The 16,230-nt window shown below is 36.4% G+C and overlaps 1 protein-coding gene across 1 annotated transcript in view; it reads left to right on the top strand.

Annotated features, from left to right (window-relative positions):
• Positions 1 to 16,230, top strand: part of Fat4 (FAT atypical cadherin 4) — a 153,526-nt gene that overhangs the window by 122,187 nt on the left and 15,109 nt on the right. The window contains exons 10-12 of the mRNA XM_027926740.3: positions 6,436 to 6,540; positions 10,669 to 10,976; positions 15,732 to 15,817. Of these exons, the coding sequence (XP_027782541.2) occupies positions 6,436 to 6,540; positions 10,669 to 10,976; positions 15,732 to 15,817 (499 nt within the window). The remainder of the gene's footprint in view (positions 1 to 6,435; positions 6,541 to 10,668; positions 10,977 to 15,731; positions 15,818 to 16,230) is intronic.

Genomic DNA, 16,230 nt, shown 5'->3' with positions numbered 1-16,230 from the left:
CATCCATCTACCCTCTATCCATCTGTCTCTCTATGTGGCCATCTATCTATCTAGCCATCTATTTCTAGCACATTATTATCTCTCTTCCATCCATCTATTAGCTGATCAGTAGTTGGAATTTCTTCAAAAGTGAATGAATGTTATGCTGCTGATAAGTTTCAGGAGAATAAAATACCTACAATTTGCACATCATACAGTTCTAGGACATATGTAAATGTCTCTGAAATGCTTATAAAGACACAAATAATAGATAAAACCAACATAGGTCTTAAAACAAGTTTGTAGATGTTTAGATGAATAAAATTTTTAAGAGATTTTTAAGAAACACATGTGGATATCATATTTTTCAAAGTGCCCACCTTATGCATACTTATGGTTTTTTATTTGGAAAACTAAGTTTCTTGATGATGATGTAAAGCCCGTTGAAAAACACTGAAGTAGAACGTACAGGATTTGCCTTTTAGTTGCCTTTTAGCAAAGCACTGTACTTGGAATATAAATGAAGAAGAGACAGCAAGCATGTGTATGGAAAGGACAGGAGATGTGATAGAATCTGACTTGGCACAGCTTTGGAGAAGCCTCCCTGGATTTCCCCATCTGTAAAGTGGAAGTAGTCATCTAGGCTTGGGTTGTTCTAGTGAGGAAACACGGTGCTTGCTGACCTAGCCCCATGCCCAGCATCCAGTGGGCAGTAGTGCCAGTTGGCTTGGTGCGGTAGTGGTGATGGGGGTGTGCCCTGGGATTCCAGAGACCTGAGGTCCCAGGAGCACAAGACAGGCTGCAGTTTGTCTTCAGGACCAAGGGTCACGGTGCCGTGCACATGCACTGCGTTCAGGATGTCTAGCAAACTTTTCTTTCTCTTTCCCGCCCCCAGGATGAGTTCCTGGGCTGAGAATTAGGCAGCAGTCTTTAAGGCTTCTTCATCCTACTGTAATCTAGGGCACTAACACACTTATATTTAGAGTAAGAGCACGTTTAGTCCAAGGATGAAGGTGGTGTGATGCACCTTGTGTCCACAGGGAGCAGGGAAGTGGCTTTGCGGCCTGGAAGACACGGCAGGCTGACCTCTGTCTACACTAACTAGGTGCTAGCGCCTCGATAAAGCCTTGCTTGTTGGAGGCTGTATGAGTTCACATAGATTTTTGGCTATTGGAATTATTTCAAATCACTACCTTCCCATACTGTTTACTGTTGTGGGCTTCCACCTGCGTTTATGATTTTTACAGTCCCTAGAATTAATTACAAATCGGAGCTCCTCTGTCTCACACACACATACACACAGGCATTCACACACGTGCGCACACAAACACCACTGCATATTCTGGGTGGTATTAGAAATTGTGCCAGAGACTGGAAGAGCTTGAGGCTCATGAAGTGATGTGATGGAGAGTCTTTGTGCCAAGAACCCCCAAAGGGAGGGGCCCCGTGTGAGCTGGATGCTGCATGAGGCATCCTGAGAGGGTGGAAGGCTTAAAGTGAAAATCATGGAACCAATAAGATTCGTGTCATCACAGTCACATTGACACCAGTGTGTTCCTCAAGTCTTTATTTTATCAAAGTTTATTTTCCAGTGCAGTCAGTAGGCTATGCAGGCAATAAATATGAATTAGTATATTGTAATAAATAAGTATTTGGAGGGATTAAACATGTCTGAGGTTTCACATATTCTGAAAAATAGTGAGACTGTAACATATTCACTTTATGATTCCTTTATGTTTTGTCATTAAGAAAATTATCTTGTAATTTAACTTTCATACCACTAAGTGGGTTTTTGGTTAATGGCAACATAGGGCCTTAGAAAGATGAATAAAGTTTATTATAGTAGAAAGCATGTAAAAAAGTAAATCATAGATTTTCAAAGATTGGAAAATACCCCAAATTACATTGATTGTCATATAATCACCTCAGTAAATCAAAAGAAAATATCTTCATAGTATCCACACCTGAGAATTCCCTGAGATCCTGGAGGAAGACACTAGTCTAACTTCAAGTTCATTATTTCTTTTCCTCTGCAAAGGGCAGTTCTTGAGATTAGAAAGCACCGTCACAGCTGTGCATTCCTGCTCCTAGCTTTCTGGCTCCCAGTGCACGCCTGGTCCTTCTCTCCCAAGGTGTGTGGTGTAGAGAGCACTTCTAAATCCGGCCTCTTGTGACATCCTTAGTTCATAGCCCTTCTGCCTTCCCATCACTCACACATCTGGATGCGGTTTGGGTGTGGTATTTGGAACAACGCCAGGGGTTTAATACCAAAGGAAGCTTTCCTGTGCTCTCAAGGAAGTCCTGAGGTTTCAGGGCAGGGTAGGATTTATGCACTCATCAATTTTACACCATTTGACAGTATAAATAGTAATATTTGCAGATGTAAAATGGTATACACGGGCTGTTGCACAATAATTTTCTTGAGAAACTTGACAAATATTTGCTTTCATGAAGATGGAAGGAGTAACTAAGAGTCACTGTGAAATTACTACAATCATATGGATATCACTGATGAGCATATGAGGAGAAAACCATAGAATGTAAAAGCCCCTTAGTGAATAGATACGAAACTTTCTTTGAAATACAGAAGAATGGCTCCTGTAGCAGGATAAAGAGCTCAGGTTTTGTTTGGGTTTTATCTCCAGGAGTGAGATTAGGCAGCTCACTTGGGTGACATGTTGCCTTATTAGGGCATCCCTGTCTTAGTGTCTTAGGTTCCAGTAGATGAAGCACCTCATACTTCGGCAGAAAATAAGCACGTGTTTATACGTAAGCTTCTCATGAATACCATGTGGTCATCTGTAGGCTCCTTGGGTATGCTTTTAAGTACAAAGGTAAAATAAACGTTTTGTTTTTGCTTTTGTTACTGGAAACCCTTATTCAAACATGGGAGGCCATGGCTTTTATTTTGATGTAAAAACCATAACGGTATCAGTTAGGACATTTAGATGAACTATCTTGATATAATGCCTTTTACAATAAGGAGAAATATTTGCAGATTATGCAAAAATAACTGCTTTCTGCTAAAATCGCTTTAAAAGTTAATACGCATAAATATTCAGAATGACTTGCACAAATCTGCTATAGAATCATGTTTGTGAATAAAGTCATGAGATATAAAATGGACTTTGACAGTTGCTGCTAAGGCCCTCTTCTGCTATCCATGCCAAGCAGTTTAGTATCCATGCCAATTGATGAATGCCAAAGCCATGAGACTAGTTCATTCTTCTAAATAGTTACTATGACAGTAAACATATTGTAACAGAAAAAAAAAACAAAACTCCTTGCTTTCGTGAGGCCAGTAGGTCTGGGTTGCTATCAGTAAACTTCAGGCCTCAAGGCACTGACAAGTTCTGTTAATTGACCTGTAGCTCTCATTAAGTTAATGATCCCAGAATGTGTTTCCCAGTGCTGCAACCTGCAGACTATTGCACCCAGGAGCATGGAGAGGGATTCCAACTGCTGCATTCTGCCCACATAGTAGTTAGGCTGTGAGTGCTGCAATTTTAGTAGACATGCCTGTGCAGAGCAAGACAGAATTTGCTATTGATTTCTACTTGGGAAATAGGGAATGAAAATTCCAAACCAGTGAAATATGCAGTTAGAGACTTTCTTTTCATTCTGAGTAAAATTAGGATATACTTTTCTCAAAAGAAAAAATTATCTTTTAATAACAATTTAAATTAAAACATTACATGTTCACATTGTGACTTTGAATCTAAATATCAAGCATGGAAAACTCTTTGAGATCATAAATCGTAAAATAATTTTTACTCATTAAATGGAGAACTCAAAATAAGACTTTGAATGGTAAATAATTTGCATACTCTAACACCAACAAATAAGACTGTTTTCTGAATTCAACAACATTTTCCTCTCTTTAGCCCCTAACAACACATTTTGTTTTTGACAATTACCTTCAAAGAAAAAAAAATTTAAAACTCTTCTAAAATGATAAATAAAAGGTTGAATTTGTTTTCTCGCAACAATTTCTATGTCTATCATGTATTTGAAGAATCAGATTCCATTGAGAATTTGAGTGTTAAAAGAATTTTTTTCTCAAAGCTAATATTTTCTTAGTTTATAACTTCTTTCGTTACTTCTGAAGTCACTGGATATTTTTTTAACACACGAGTAAGTCTTATTTATTTCAAGATAAGTTTTGAACTAACTTCAGTGACCTATAGTATATGTTTATATTGAACTTCTATCTATAAAATATCACATTGTAAGGAGTAAATAAGATAATTAATTTAGGTAAATTACATACAAAACCACCTAAATTTATTTTGCTGTTATTTAAATTAGAAATTTAAATGATAGTATTTCCAACAGGACTCAAAAAAGAGTGGATCTCCACAGGAGGTGTGACTTGGGTTTCCACCCTCTTTTACTCAGACAGCACAGGCACCCGAGCACTGGACTCCACACACGTGGCAGTCCACCCCTAAGTGGCTGACCTTGGCTTCTCTTTGCCAGTCTGTGGGAAGTGAAGTTGGAAATTGTGAAATTCACCAATGGCCATGATATGAAGGTCATCTTGAATATGCCATAAGATATATGAATCTCTGTGTATAACATTGCTTTTAAAACCACTCTAGAAGAAGTTTTGAGGAAAACAAGGGGAAAATAGAAGGTAAAACTGTACTTATTCCAGTTGCATATGTGAAAATTATGTACATTTTTAAAGTGAGAAAAAAAAAGGAAGGAGTGGGTTGTGACTTTCTTGATGGCAAATTCATAGTAAAAAGTACAGTCAGCGGGTCTTATTTATTTTCTATTGGGCAACAATGGTGTTGTATTAAGAAAAGTGTGTAACTCTAAAATGGCCCGTACCACGTCCAGTTGGGAGACACCAGAGGAGGGGATCTGCTATAAAACAGCCCCTAGCGTGTGTGGAATTGTGCATACACTTATGGTAAAGTCGCCTGGCCTGACACTTTATTGTAGCACGGCTGCAGTACTTAAGACCTAATTTGTGTGCCTCTAAATTAGCACTTGGTTATTCTTATGTTCTCTCCTTAGAATAGCAAAGTATTTTGAAATTTTTTTAGCTCAGTGTTTTGCCTTGTAAGGAGGCTACCGATTATATTTATAAAGGAAAAAATGTTGTGTTTCTGATTCTGTGATGTACAGAAATGGGCTTAGTTAGCATTGTCGTGAGGTCTGACTCATGTGTAATTTCAGACCAGAACAACTGTGGCTATATAATCAAGCCACAAATGCAAAACTAAGTTAAACAAAAGCTTTGACTCTGTTTTCACTGAAGCTGTTATGATGAAATTCATCATCTGTGCTCAACACTAAGTCTAGATGTACAGAGAAAGTATATGTAACTTCATGAGGAATACAAAATAAGCATCAATGGACGCAATCATGTTTGGAAGTAGAAAAGAGTTTCACAGAAACCAACAGTGGTAACTGAATCCCTGTTAACCAAGGGGAATTAACTAAAAACTGTAACTAATAATCTAATAGGACTTCCACTATCAGTTTTATTTGCCAAGTGATAAAATATTCAATCACAGCTTGGACAACCTAAGTATGGAAGCAGAGATTTACAACTTCTTGGGCAAGGTGTGAGCCTCTCAGGGCTTCATCACCATCCCATTTAAGTGTCCCTGTTTCTTTTGTGTGGCTGGACCCCACTTTGGGATGGAAACACCACGGGCTCCTTCGCTTTGTGCTGTGACTTCTCCGTTCACTATCATGCTGTTGATGAAAGCACTCAGTCAATACTAATTGATCTGATTTAACAAGAGAGTATGAGAAAGTCTTTGTACACTGAAAAGTATGTTGCTGAGGTGTTATTGTTTCAGAAAAAAATACAAAGTATACATATTCTAGTCAGGAATATTAATAAGTATTTCCAAATGTGTTTGAGGTGTTTTCTTAGTTTTCTCCTTCACAAAAGTTCTCATGTTTCTTGAGAGTGGATAAGATTAATTCCTAACTTGACAAGCTAAATGAAATTGATTCTTACCTTTGACAAATGTGAGTCAAAGGATCTTCAGAGTGAAAAGAATACTGTTTATGTTTCAACTCTCCATCTATAAAATGAGAAAGATGAGGGAGATCCAGAAAGAAAATCGATTCGGCAGAAGCATTTCTGTGTTCACTATGTTGTTTTGCTGAAAACAGATTTTTCTCTAAGTTGATTATGTGAATTATTTTCTAAATATTATAACGCACATCTTTACAATAAGACAGCTAAATAAGATTTTGAACCCTAAGTCTTCATCTCAGTATCCTCATGTCAGGTAAAATGCTCCTCTTTTTCTTCCAGATATGGTTTCTCAGGATAGATTTTTTTATTTACAGTAATAGTATAATGCTATTAAAATAGTCAAGTGTCAGATTTTGTTTTTCAGGGTAGATTTTTATATACAGTTATCTTATAGTGCTGGTAACATATGCATGTGTAAGATTTCTCTTACCGAGTTTGGTCCATTTTAGGGAAAATGTGTGAATCATCAGTCAACTACTGTGAATGCAGTCCCTGTTTTAACGGTGGCTCCTGCCACAGTGGAGTGGATTCCTATTATTGCCATTGTCCATTCGGTGAGTATAATTTATATCAGGTATCGGTCTATTTTAGCACAAAGTTTAGCAATTTTGTCTTACTATGGTTATGAGTGATTAAGAAAACATTGTTTTGAACAAGTTATAGTAAAATAAAATCTTAAAGTTTTAACACTTAAAAATTTACTGTGGAAATCCTTGATCAATGCTGCCTCCCCAGAGCATTTCGTAAATATATATGATGCCTTCCTGTTAGCCTAGACTTTATTAAGTGAAAAATTCTTTAATGCTATTTGACATCATTTTTAATTTCAGAACTCTAAGGACAGTCAAAATGTGTTTTTTCTTGTTTTAATTTTTTTCTTTTGCATTAATTTAGTTACTTCTGTTAGAAGGATTTAGTAGCTAGAAATGCAGTTCTCATGCTAGATGTTTTGTGGATAATACTGCACAACTAAATTCAAACCAATGTGTTCTCTTCTGGAAGAAAGTTGGTAAGAAGAAGTCTTTGCACATGTACTTATTTACTCTCCTTAGTGAAGGGATGATGGAGTGGATTCCTTCCAGGGTTACCTTCATGTTTCACAGCACTCGGTCACCCCAGACTGTGAGAACAGCTCTGGAGGAGGTCTTTACGTTAATTTAATTTCATAAGTTTGTGATTATTTCATTTATTTAAAGGCTACTTTGTCTTATAACATAGACTCCATCTCCAGATTATTGTCTTTTCTTATGTAAGAGACAAAAAATATTTTTCTGATCTTTCCTTGTACATTTTATGAGACTAAATGGATGTAACAGGTGAAGCCTGATTCATAAAAAAGAATGGAACTACAGTTTCTAGTAACCAGTAAGCTGTATTGTTCCATACGTCTATCTACTTTCTTTTTAATCAAGCACAACATTAAAAGAGTGATAAAGAGAAGCAAAATATAAAAACTTAATTATGAGCCATGCATTTCACCAATGATTCTGCAGCCCAGAAATTGAGTAACTAGCCTCAAATCAGAACAATGATACTGAGGTACAACTGCCCCAAGATGGCATCGTGATTAGAACACAAATAATATTTTTGGCCCAAGGGGACAGACCATGGGAAACACAGACAAAACCTGAAGCCAGATCTATTGATTTATAAACTTCCTCTCAGATTCTTGATGCTCCCAGTGATACTTACGAATTAGTAAAAGGGTGTATCAAGGTTGAAATAACCAAGACTTTAGACCTCCTGAAAACTCCTTTATTTCTCTCAATAGTCAGTCTCTCTCTCTCTCTCTCTCTCTCTCTCTCTCTCTCTCTCTCTCTGATGCTGGGCTTTGAACCTGGCCTCCTGCAGTGGTCTTAGCTTCCCACATGGTGCTCCTTTCTTTAGATAGCAACAGTCAGATTTCATTTTCATTGTAATGAAAGAAAAAGGAATTGGAGTGGAAAGGGGACAGTGATTTTCAGTGACTGAACAGAGACGTTTAACATGTAGGAAGTCCTTTACATTCTAATGTGAGGATCTGAGACAGTTAGTTCCAAACAGGAACAAATTGTTGCTGTGGGTCCTTGCCCTTGCTACCTGTGGGGTAAAGTGCTATGGAATCCAAAGGGACCTTCACCTTGCCCTGCCCTATCCCCAGGGAGGCAGGAACAGCCCCAAACCAACCAAAACAGATGCGGAGGACTTGCAACTGACAGTGCGAATGAATTTCCCTTCTCCTTCCAGCGGCAAAACATAAGCACACTTAAATTTAGATGTTGTCAGCTGACAACATGAGCACTTATAAAAGAAAACAAAATGAAACAAACCACCAAAAAGTAAATTTGAGATTACAAAAAAATAAAATGAATTTAAAGGAGAAAAGTATTTTCCTTCTCAAGAAAATGTGGGTGATGAAATGGCAGTTGGAATGCCTCCAACAAAACACTGGAGGTGGCTCCACACGCATCCTGTAAAACATCAGGTGTGATTTTGAAGTTGGAAAAAACATTTCACTGTCTACCTTCTCATCAGGAAAAGATTTGCTGTTTATATTTTTGAAAAAAAAAAATATATATATGTATATATTTTAGATTGTGTTTTACGAAAAAGAAAAAGTACTTCAGATACCAAGACAGCTTAAACTGCATAATTACAACTTCTTAGAATTGCTTCATTATTGTGTATGTAATATATAATACAGATGCACATATACCATAACTACATATATAAGGTATACATACAATATCTCACATAATTCTTGCTCTCTTAAGAAATGATGTGTTTACATCATTTACATATATACTGTATATATACACATATATATATCTGTGTGTATAAATGTGCATTATATATCATTACTGAATGTCATGTATATAAGTTATTCTAATGAGAGCTTTTGTGTGTGTATATTCATATTAGAGTAATTTTCATTTCTCTTGACCTTCATCTAGACTTATTGCATGGCATTCCACAAGAAACACAAGTTTAAAGACCTCATTAAATTTTATTACCACATTTAAAAGCCAAATGTTATTTTTCTGTAAAAAAATAAAACCACCAAAAAGAAAATCTATAAATATTTTCATGTTTGAAAATACAATATTGATTTGAATAAAGATGTAAAACATCTTTCCAGTACCTATATAATTTCTGCATATATTTATATTCATATATAAACTTTTATGAATTAATTAAAATTTAATCAGAAAATACCTAGAACACAGTGCAAACATTTCCAAAGTCATCTTCTATTTAATTTGCATGCTTTTTCTTTGATCTTTGACCACGTCAGTTACTCTTTCTGTGAATAGAAATAATATACATATGATGTAATAATATCCAATTAATAAAAATAATAATCATTCATTGCATATAAATATATAACATAAATATATAACAATTACTTATGATAAATATAATAAATTCATAATGTATAAAATAAATGTCTACTATATGTAGCATGTATTACAAGTGATATGTATCATTCCTATAATTCCTTTGCCTTTTCTTCAGCTTCAGTTAAAGATTTGAAATAACAAATTATGTATACTTCCTACTTGTTTATAATGCATATTATCTAAGTCTGGACAGAGAAGGACAGGATAAGGGACAGCAGCTTTCGTAGCAGCTCTGGGGTATTTAGCTTGAAGAATGTTTGGATATCAAATGTGATATAGTCAAAACAGCTAAACTAGATGAGTAGATCTGGCTTCAGGTTTTGTCTGTGTTTCCCATGGTCTGTCCCCTTGGGCAAATGTTAAGTGCTCTGTAAAATAATGGCATGGGTTCCTCAAGCTGAACAATTCCCTGATTCAAAATTGAATGCATTTATGGAGATATGAAGCCAAAATGAAGGAATGAAACCTTTGAACGTTAGTCAGAGCCATGATGCATTGGCACAGATTAATTTTCCAATCGTTTGCCACAGTCTACTAATATTTGTGGGAAAAGAATTTTGGCGTGGCCTTGTAACTTTAATAAAACTCTTTTTTTTTTTTCAAGTTGGAAAAAGTACTGCACAAACAAATGGAAATGCTGAACTTCAGAAAAAAACCGAAAGTTATTTTAAAGTAGCATGCTGTAAATCTTCCCCAAGAGGGTATGAAACAAGGACGAGATAAGGACTAAAGACAGTTATTTCCTTCCCTAGAAGCAGCGGCTCCCTTCCCTCATTTTGTGACCCTTAAAAATCTTCCAAGTATAGGAACTAGGTTTTTGTTTGTTTGTTTTCAAGTCAAAACGAATGAGTTTATTATCATCCTCAATTTAATTGAAGTTGGTTTAAGAATTAAATGTTGTGAAGAAAGTAACTAGATTGAAAATTATAATTAAAAAGCAAAATCTTACAAAGATCAACAAAGTGTTTCTGAAAGATTTCCCAGAAGGAAGCTCTCTGGATGTGTTCCTTTCCTCTAAGTCCCAGAGTTCTACAAACGAGGCAAACTTCGACATGTTCCCTAATGTGTCAAAGAGAAAACAATATTCTCAGCTTGTCATCTCAGTTGTGGCCTTTAAAGATCATCACCTGTTCTGCTTCAATATTAGTGTTTACTGTATTCTTAGGGCAGTAATTAAAAAAAAAAAAACCAAACCTTTAAAAGCATGATTCATCATTATAACTTAAAATAAAATAATTAAAATAATTTGATTAAACTTCACTGGAATTTGTTACATTAATTTTTCAATTTTCCCACCTCCAGGTGTCTTTGGAAAACACTGTGAGTTGAACAGTTATGGATTTGAGGAATTGTCATATATGGAATTTCCCAGCTTGGACCCCAATAACAACTACATTTATGTCAAGTTTGCAACTATCAAAAGTCATGCTTTATTGCTTTACAACTATGACAACCAGACAGGGGACCGGGCTGAGTTTCTGGCCCTGGAAATTGCTGAAGAAAGACTAAGATTTTCCTATAATTTAGGCAGCGGTACATATAAACTCACCACCATGAAGAAGGTGTCAGACGGACACTTTCACACTGTGATCGCCCGGAGAGCAGGAATGGTAAGTTGCTTCATGTTAGCCCTGCACCCTTGCTGCTGGATTGCCATTAAACTAGACCTCTTAGGGCAGTATGGACCAGCTGCAGGTTGAATGACATCATGTTTACTCATTGGTTGACTAGTTAGCTACCAACTTGAAGAGGCTTTAAGTACTAATGTTCTGCTCATGCTAATGATGCTGCTGGCTCCCAAACAATCAAAAGGAGAAAGTAAAGACAAAAGCCCACTGCAAGGAATTCCATTGATACTCCCTATTTATTTTGAAAGGCCATGTTAAAAATAGCCACTTTTCTAAGTGTTCTTCCCCTATGTGGAGAACCAACTTAAAAACAAAGGCGACACCTTTTCTAGAAATCAATGACTTACAAAAGATGACACTTCATACTTACTTCAGTACAATACTTTATTATCCTTATCACATCAGCACCTAAATAAATATGTGGTCATTTGTGAAGTGCGTTGCTATATTAGGGTGAGCTTGATTTCATGTTTTATTTTTCTATCTAAGGTACCTTCAGAATTACAATTCCACAATATTGAAGGTTTCTATAGTATATAATTGTCACTTTTATTACATAGCACTCATGTGATAATAACAATGACATTTATTTAGGAATTATGTTTATTGAACAAATAATTTATTGAACAAACATTTTATTTATAAATGCAAATGAATTATTTCTTAATATTTGTTACAGTGTAATAAAGTGGAATTTCTTTATCTTTCCAAGCATCTCTTTGTGGTTCCCCCCCTTGTCCAATAACTATCAAGTGTTCTGAATAAGTAAATGTTAACAAACTATCTTGAAGTATTTGTATACTTTCATTTCAAGTTTTTAAAAACTTAGTTGCTGTTTGTAAGATTTGTATTTCATCCTATGAACATGAGATGGAAGACAATGTATAAATGCACCTAAATAAATATGTTGTCATTCCATGAACATAAATAGAATTGGATTAATATTAAATTATCTATTGAAATGAAGAATTAGCCAAAAACCAAAATGATCACTCTTAAAACACTTTTTAATGGACAAACCTGGGATCTAAATGACCATAGTTTTATTTCTGCACTCCATGACGAAGTATAGCTTTGTCTGACCCAATGAGTGACATGCACCTGACAGCAGTAATGTTTTTGTCACTGAGTTTGGGGAATATTTTATAATGTAGGAATACAAAAAAACAACATCCAGAAACAACATTTAAAATATTTGTGGGTTTTTTTGCTAGTTTTTCTTCTAACCATAATTAATTTTAAAGGCAAAATTTCTGTGCTTTCTGTAATTACCAGTTTCACTAGGGCACAGGTTAGCAGCTGGGGCTTTCCACCCATATCCGGCTCACTGCCTGGGGTCCTACGAGGTTATTGGGTGTATACTGTTTAAATAGAGGTGAGAAAACAGCAAAAACATTGTAAATTTTTTAATGTCTTCATATTTATACATTGTCTTCCATCTCATTAGTAATTTGCGAGTAATATTCGCTAACTAACATTTGTCTAACATATTTGATTTATATGATGTTTAATTTATATGATGTTTACTGAGTAAAATTGCCCCATCATTCTGAAAATGAGGCCAAAACTAACAAAAAATTTAACAGAAAATAATTGTAATTTAGATTATTCATATCCTAAAAAAATGAAAAGATCTATTTAAAAGTACTAATTTAGAGCTCTGATTGGTAGTAACTCAAGGTGTTTATTAGAAGGGGATTGGGGAAAAAAATCAAAATTTTGTTCTCTCTGTTTTTTCTCTTTCTTTCTTTCTTTTTTGATAACAGGGATTGAACTCAGTGGTGGTTAATAACTGAACCATAACCCAGCACTTTTACTATTTTATTTTGGGACAATTAGAGCCTTGCTAAATTGCTTGAACTTGCAATCCTTCTGCCTCAGCCTTCTGAGCCACTGGGATTATAAGAATGTACTACTGCACCCAGAAAAATTTGTTCTCTAAAATTGGAATAAGGGTAAACCTACATTTCCACATCATTATATAGATAAGTCTGAATCACATAAAATTCCAGTTCTCTTGTATAAAACAGGTGGTTACATAGGTACTTATCATTTCTGAGTTGCCATCAACACCGTCCCTATATAGACTTTGGAAATTGAAAAAGTAAATATTTTACTCCACGTCCAACTGGACAAAGTTTGAATCACGAATAGTGCCTCAAAGGCCATCCTGACTTTGATAAATATTAATACAGACATAGCAAAAAGTCTTAGATACAATACTTGTTTGGGCTAGTTACTGCACTCATTTCTGCTTGAGAATTTATAGTGTATAATTCCACACCAGTGTCCTCGAGGAAGACCTCTAGACATGTCTGCAGAAGACATGGCTCTAGGTGGTTGATGGAGCCAGCAGGATAGAGGCTCACAGAGTGACAGCTATCACGAGAGGTGGGGCACAGGTAGCTGGGACTTACATTAGCTGTAAGGATCTCCTAAACTTCCCTGAGGAGGGACAGCAGGGATTGCCTCACCCCACGTTGCAGTCCCATGCGAGCTAGCCATATTTCTGAGATGTTCTGACGCATGTTAGTGTATAGCACACATGATTTTACCTGATGACCTCCAAGGACGCTTTAAATGTCACGAATGTGTGCATCTGTCAAACAAGGACCTGAGAGTGAGAGGAGGGTGGAAGGGATGTCACTGTGCAGTATGCCAGATGGGGTAGAGAGGGGCTCTTCCAATTCACATTGGTATGTGGCTACAGTCAACAAGTTTTGAATAATGGCAAATGAGAAAAAAACACCCCTGTCACTCGTAATTCAGTCATAGGAAAAATGTCTCACTACATCAAAAAACTTCCAAGGAAGGCCCCTGCTGGGTTTTGAGTTTGTTATTTTCTACAGTTGAAAATGATTCTTTTTTTTTTTGTGGAAAGCTGGCAAAATCATTAGTCTCTCAGCTTTTAATCATTGCATAGTCAGGATAGAAATGTCTCAATTTACAGTGGAGCTGGTGCAGAAATTCAGCAGGATGAGGAGGAACATTGAGCTCTCATTGAATTGCACCAGAGACTATTCCAATAAGTCATCCCCTCACTGACTCTTTCTTTCTTGTATCCCCAAGATTTTAGAAAATAGGAAACTTACATAACCACATCGAAAGGATGCTCAGTGCACGGTGCCATGGTCTGAGTTTGGTTTTCTAGCTGAGGCATTCATGGGGGTCTGTGGGATGCACTCCAGTGTGCCCTCACTTCAGGGAGCCCAGGATGGACACTTGGCCAGCGTCTGCAAAGCAATGGTCACTCAACAGGAGCAGCCGTGACAACTCAATGCTGCTTTTGAGATTGAATGTCACCTCGTTTCAGAGATAATGTGAAAGAACCGCAACTGTTAACGTAGTAAACCAAATGGGGCATGTGCATCTTGACATAGGATTGCAAGGGGACGTGTTTCCTGAAAATGCTGGTGTTTGTCATAATTTACTTGAGAAGGTAGCAGTAAAAAAATTCATGTGGCCCACAAGAGTTCATGGGGCTATGAACTAACTCACAGAAATATTTAAAAATTTTTAATGCACAATAATCTTGAATTGACACTATTCAGTTCCTGGAATTCAAGACATTTAAGATAGACTTTTATAAATTGCCCATCCCAACATACATTTTATAGACAGTCCCTAAAAATCATAAGCAATGCTGATAAAAGAGGGCTCTCAAGGCAATGAATGATTTCTGTGGATAACAGAAGCCGGCTGATTCCGGAAGGTGGAACTCTTGCTACCTGGCCCTTGCAGCTGGCTAAGGGGCAGTGTGCAGGACCTGCCCCTGTGGCACTTCCTTCCTTGCTTTGCTCATACTAAAATTAACCTCAAGTGACAGTTGTTCTCATAGGATACTTGCATAGTATTTGTATTACCCTTACGTAAATGTAGCAAAGCTGAATTAACCTTGCTCCGTGGCGTTTGAGGAAGGTTGTCAGAACCCTATTTCTGCTTGGGGAGACACCTTCATCCTCCTGTGCTTCTGGGTTACACCTCTTCCTGTGATATCCTGTGTTCCACTACACAGACAGCTTTGGTTTCAAGGGGTCTGCATCCCTTAGGTTGCAAGCAGTGACCACTATGATTGGGATACCTTTGGGGAATTTCTCCAGTCTAGCAATACATAGTGATACATTCCAATTGTACATTGATGTGCTGTGGTAGGTTATTAAAATAATAATCTTAACACGCATAAGAACACTATTTGATGTTTTTCTTCATTTCAAACTTCATTTGTAATACAAATATTAACATTTTCACAGATTGCTAGTATAGTATTTATATTGTACTTTCAACATTTTTTAATAAATCTGGATAAAATATTAGAATAAGACTTTTGAAAATTGAAAGTTGAATGCTTTTTTTCATTTGTTAAAATACTCAATAGTAGAATAAATAGGTTTATGAACATTATAATCCCAGGAAATAGCGCAGAACTACTGTGTGATATTTTAAGGAAGACTGACGATTCATAACATTTTATTTTTTCATAAAATGAGGAAGCAGGAGAGGAATTTTCAAATCACCCTGCTACCTCTTGTGTGTAAAAATAATCACAGTTTTTGTTTTAAAGATATCAAAGAGATATTGCTATAATTTAATAGTTGTAGTAAATTCTGTGATTTGTCATGTCTTGTATCACATCAGATCACAGTGTCCTTACAGTGTCAGAATCACATCTGCACAGAGGAGTCCTGGGTGTGTGAGGACAAGGAGTCCCACAGTGACATTCCTGCTCTTGCTTTGCAGGCAGCATCCTTAACCGTGGACTCCTGTTCCGAGAATCAAGAACCTGGTTACTGCACCGTCAGTAATGTGGCCGTGTCAGATGACTGGTGAGCAAAGTGATTAGTCTGAACTTTATTTTCACATGACGTTTCAAATTTACACATTTAAAAATCATTATGAAATTTAAATATTACATAAAAGCTTAAGATAATTTACTCCCCTCATAGAGATTCTCATTCTATGAAATAAAACGTTGATGATTAATGACATTTTGTGTTACAGCTTTTTTTTTTGAAAGGCATTCTAAGAGATGAGGATAAAACCAAAGAAAAGAGAGTTTAGTGCAGTCAATGTTCTTTGAAAAGTTTACGAAGGAGTTGCAGGTTACCCGAGTCCTGGGGAGGAGAAGGATGGGGAGGAGAAGGATGGGGAGCCTAACTCGTCATCATTCTCTAAACGTGCCATGATGGCTAACTTGTGCTTTGACAGCCTCTAACCCAGAAACTCAAGAGTAGCCTAA

Source organism: Marmota flaviventris, chromosome 7, assembly GCF_047511675.1.
Source record: "Marmota flaviventris isolate mMarFla1 chromosome 7, mMarFla1.hap1, whole genome shotgun sequence".
NCBI lineage: Eukaryota > Metazoa > Chordata > Mammalia > Rodentia > Sciuridae > Marmota > Marmota flaviventris.
This window is presented reverse-complemented; position numbering and strand designations above follow the sequence as displayed.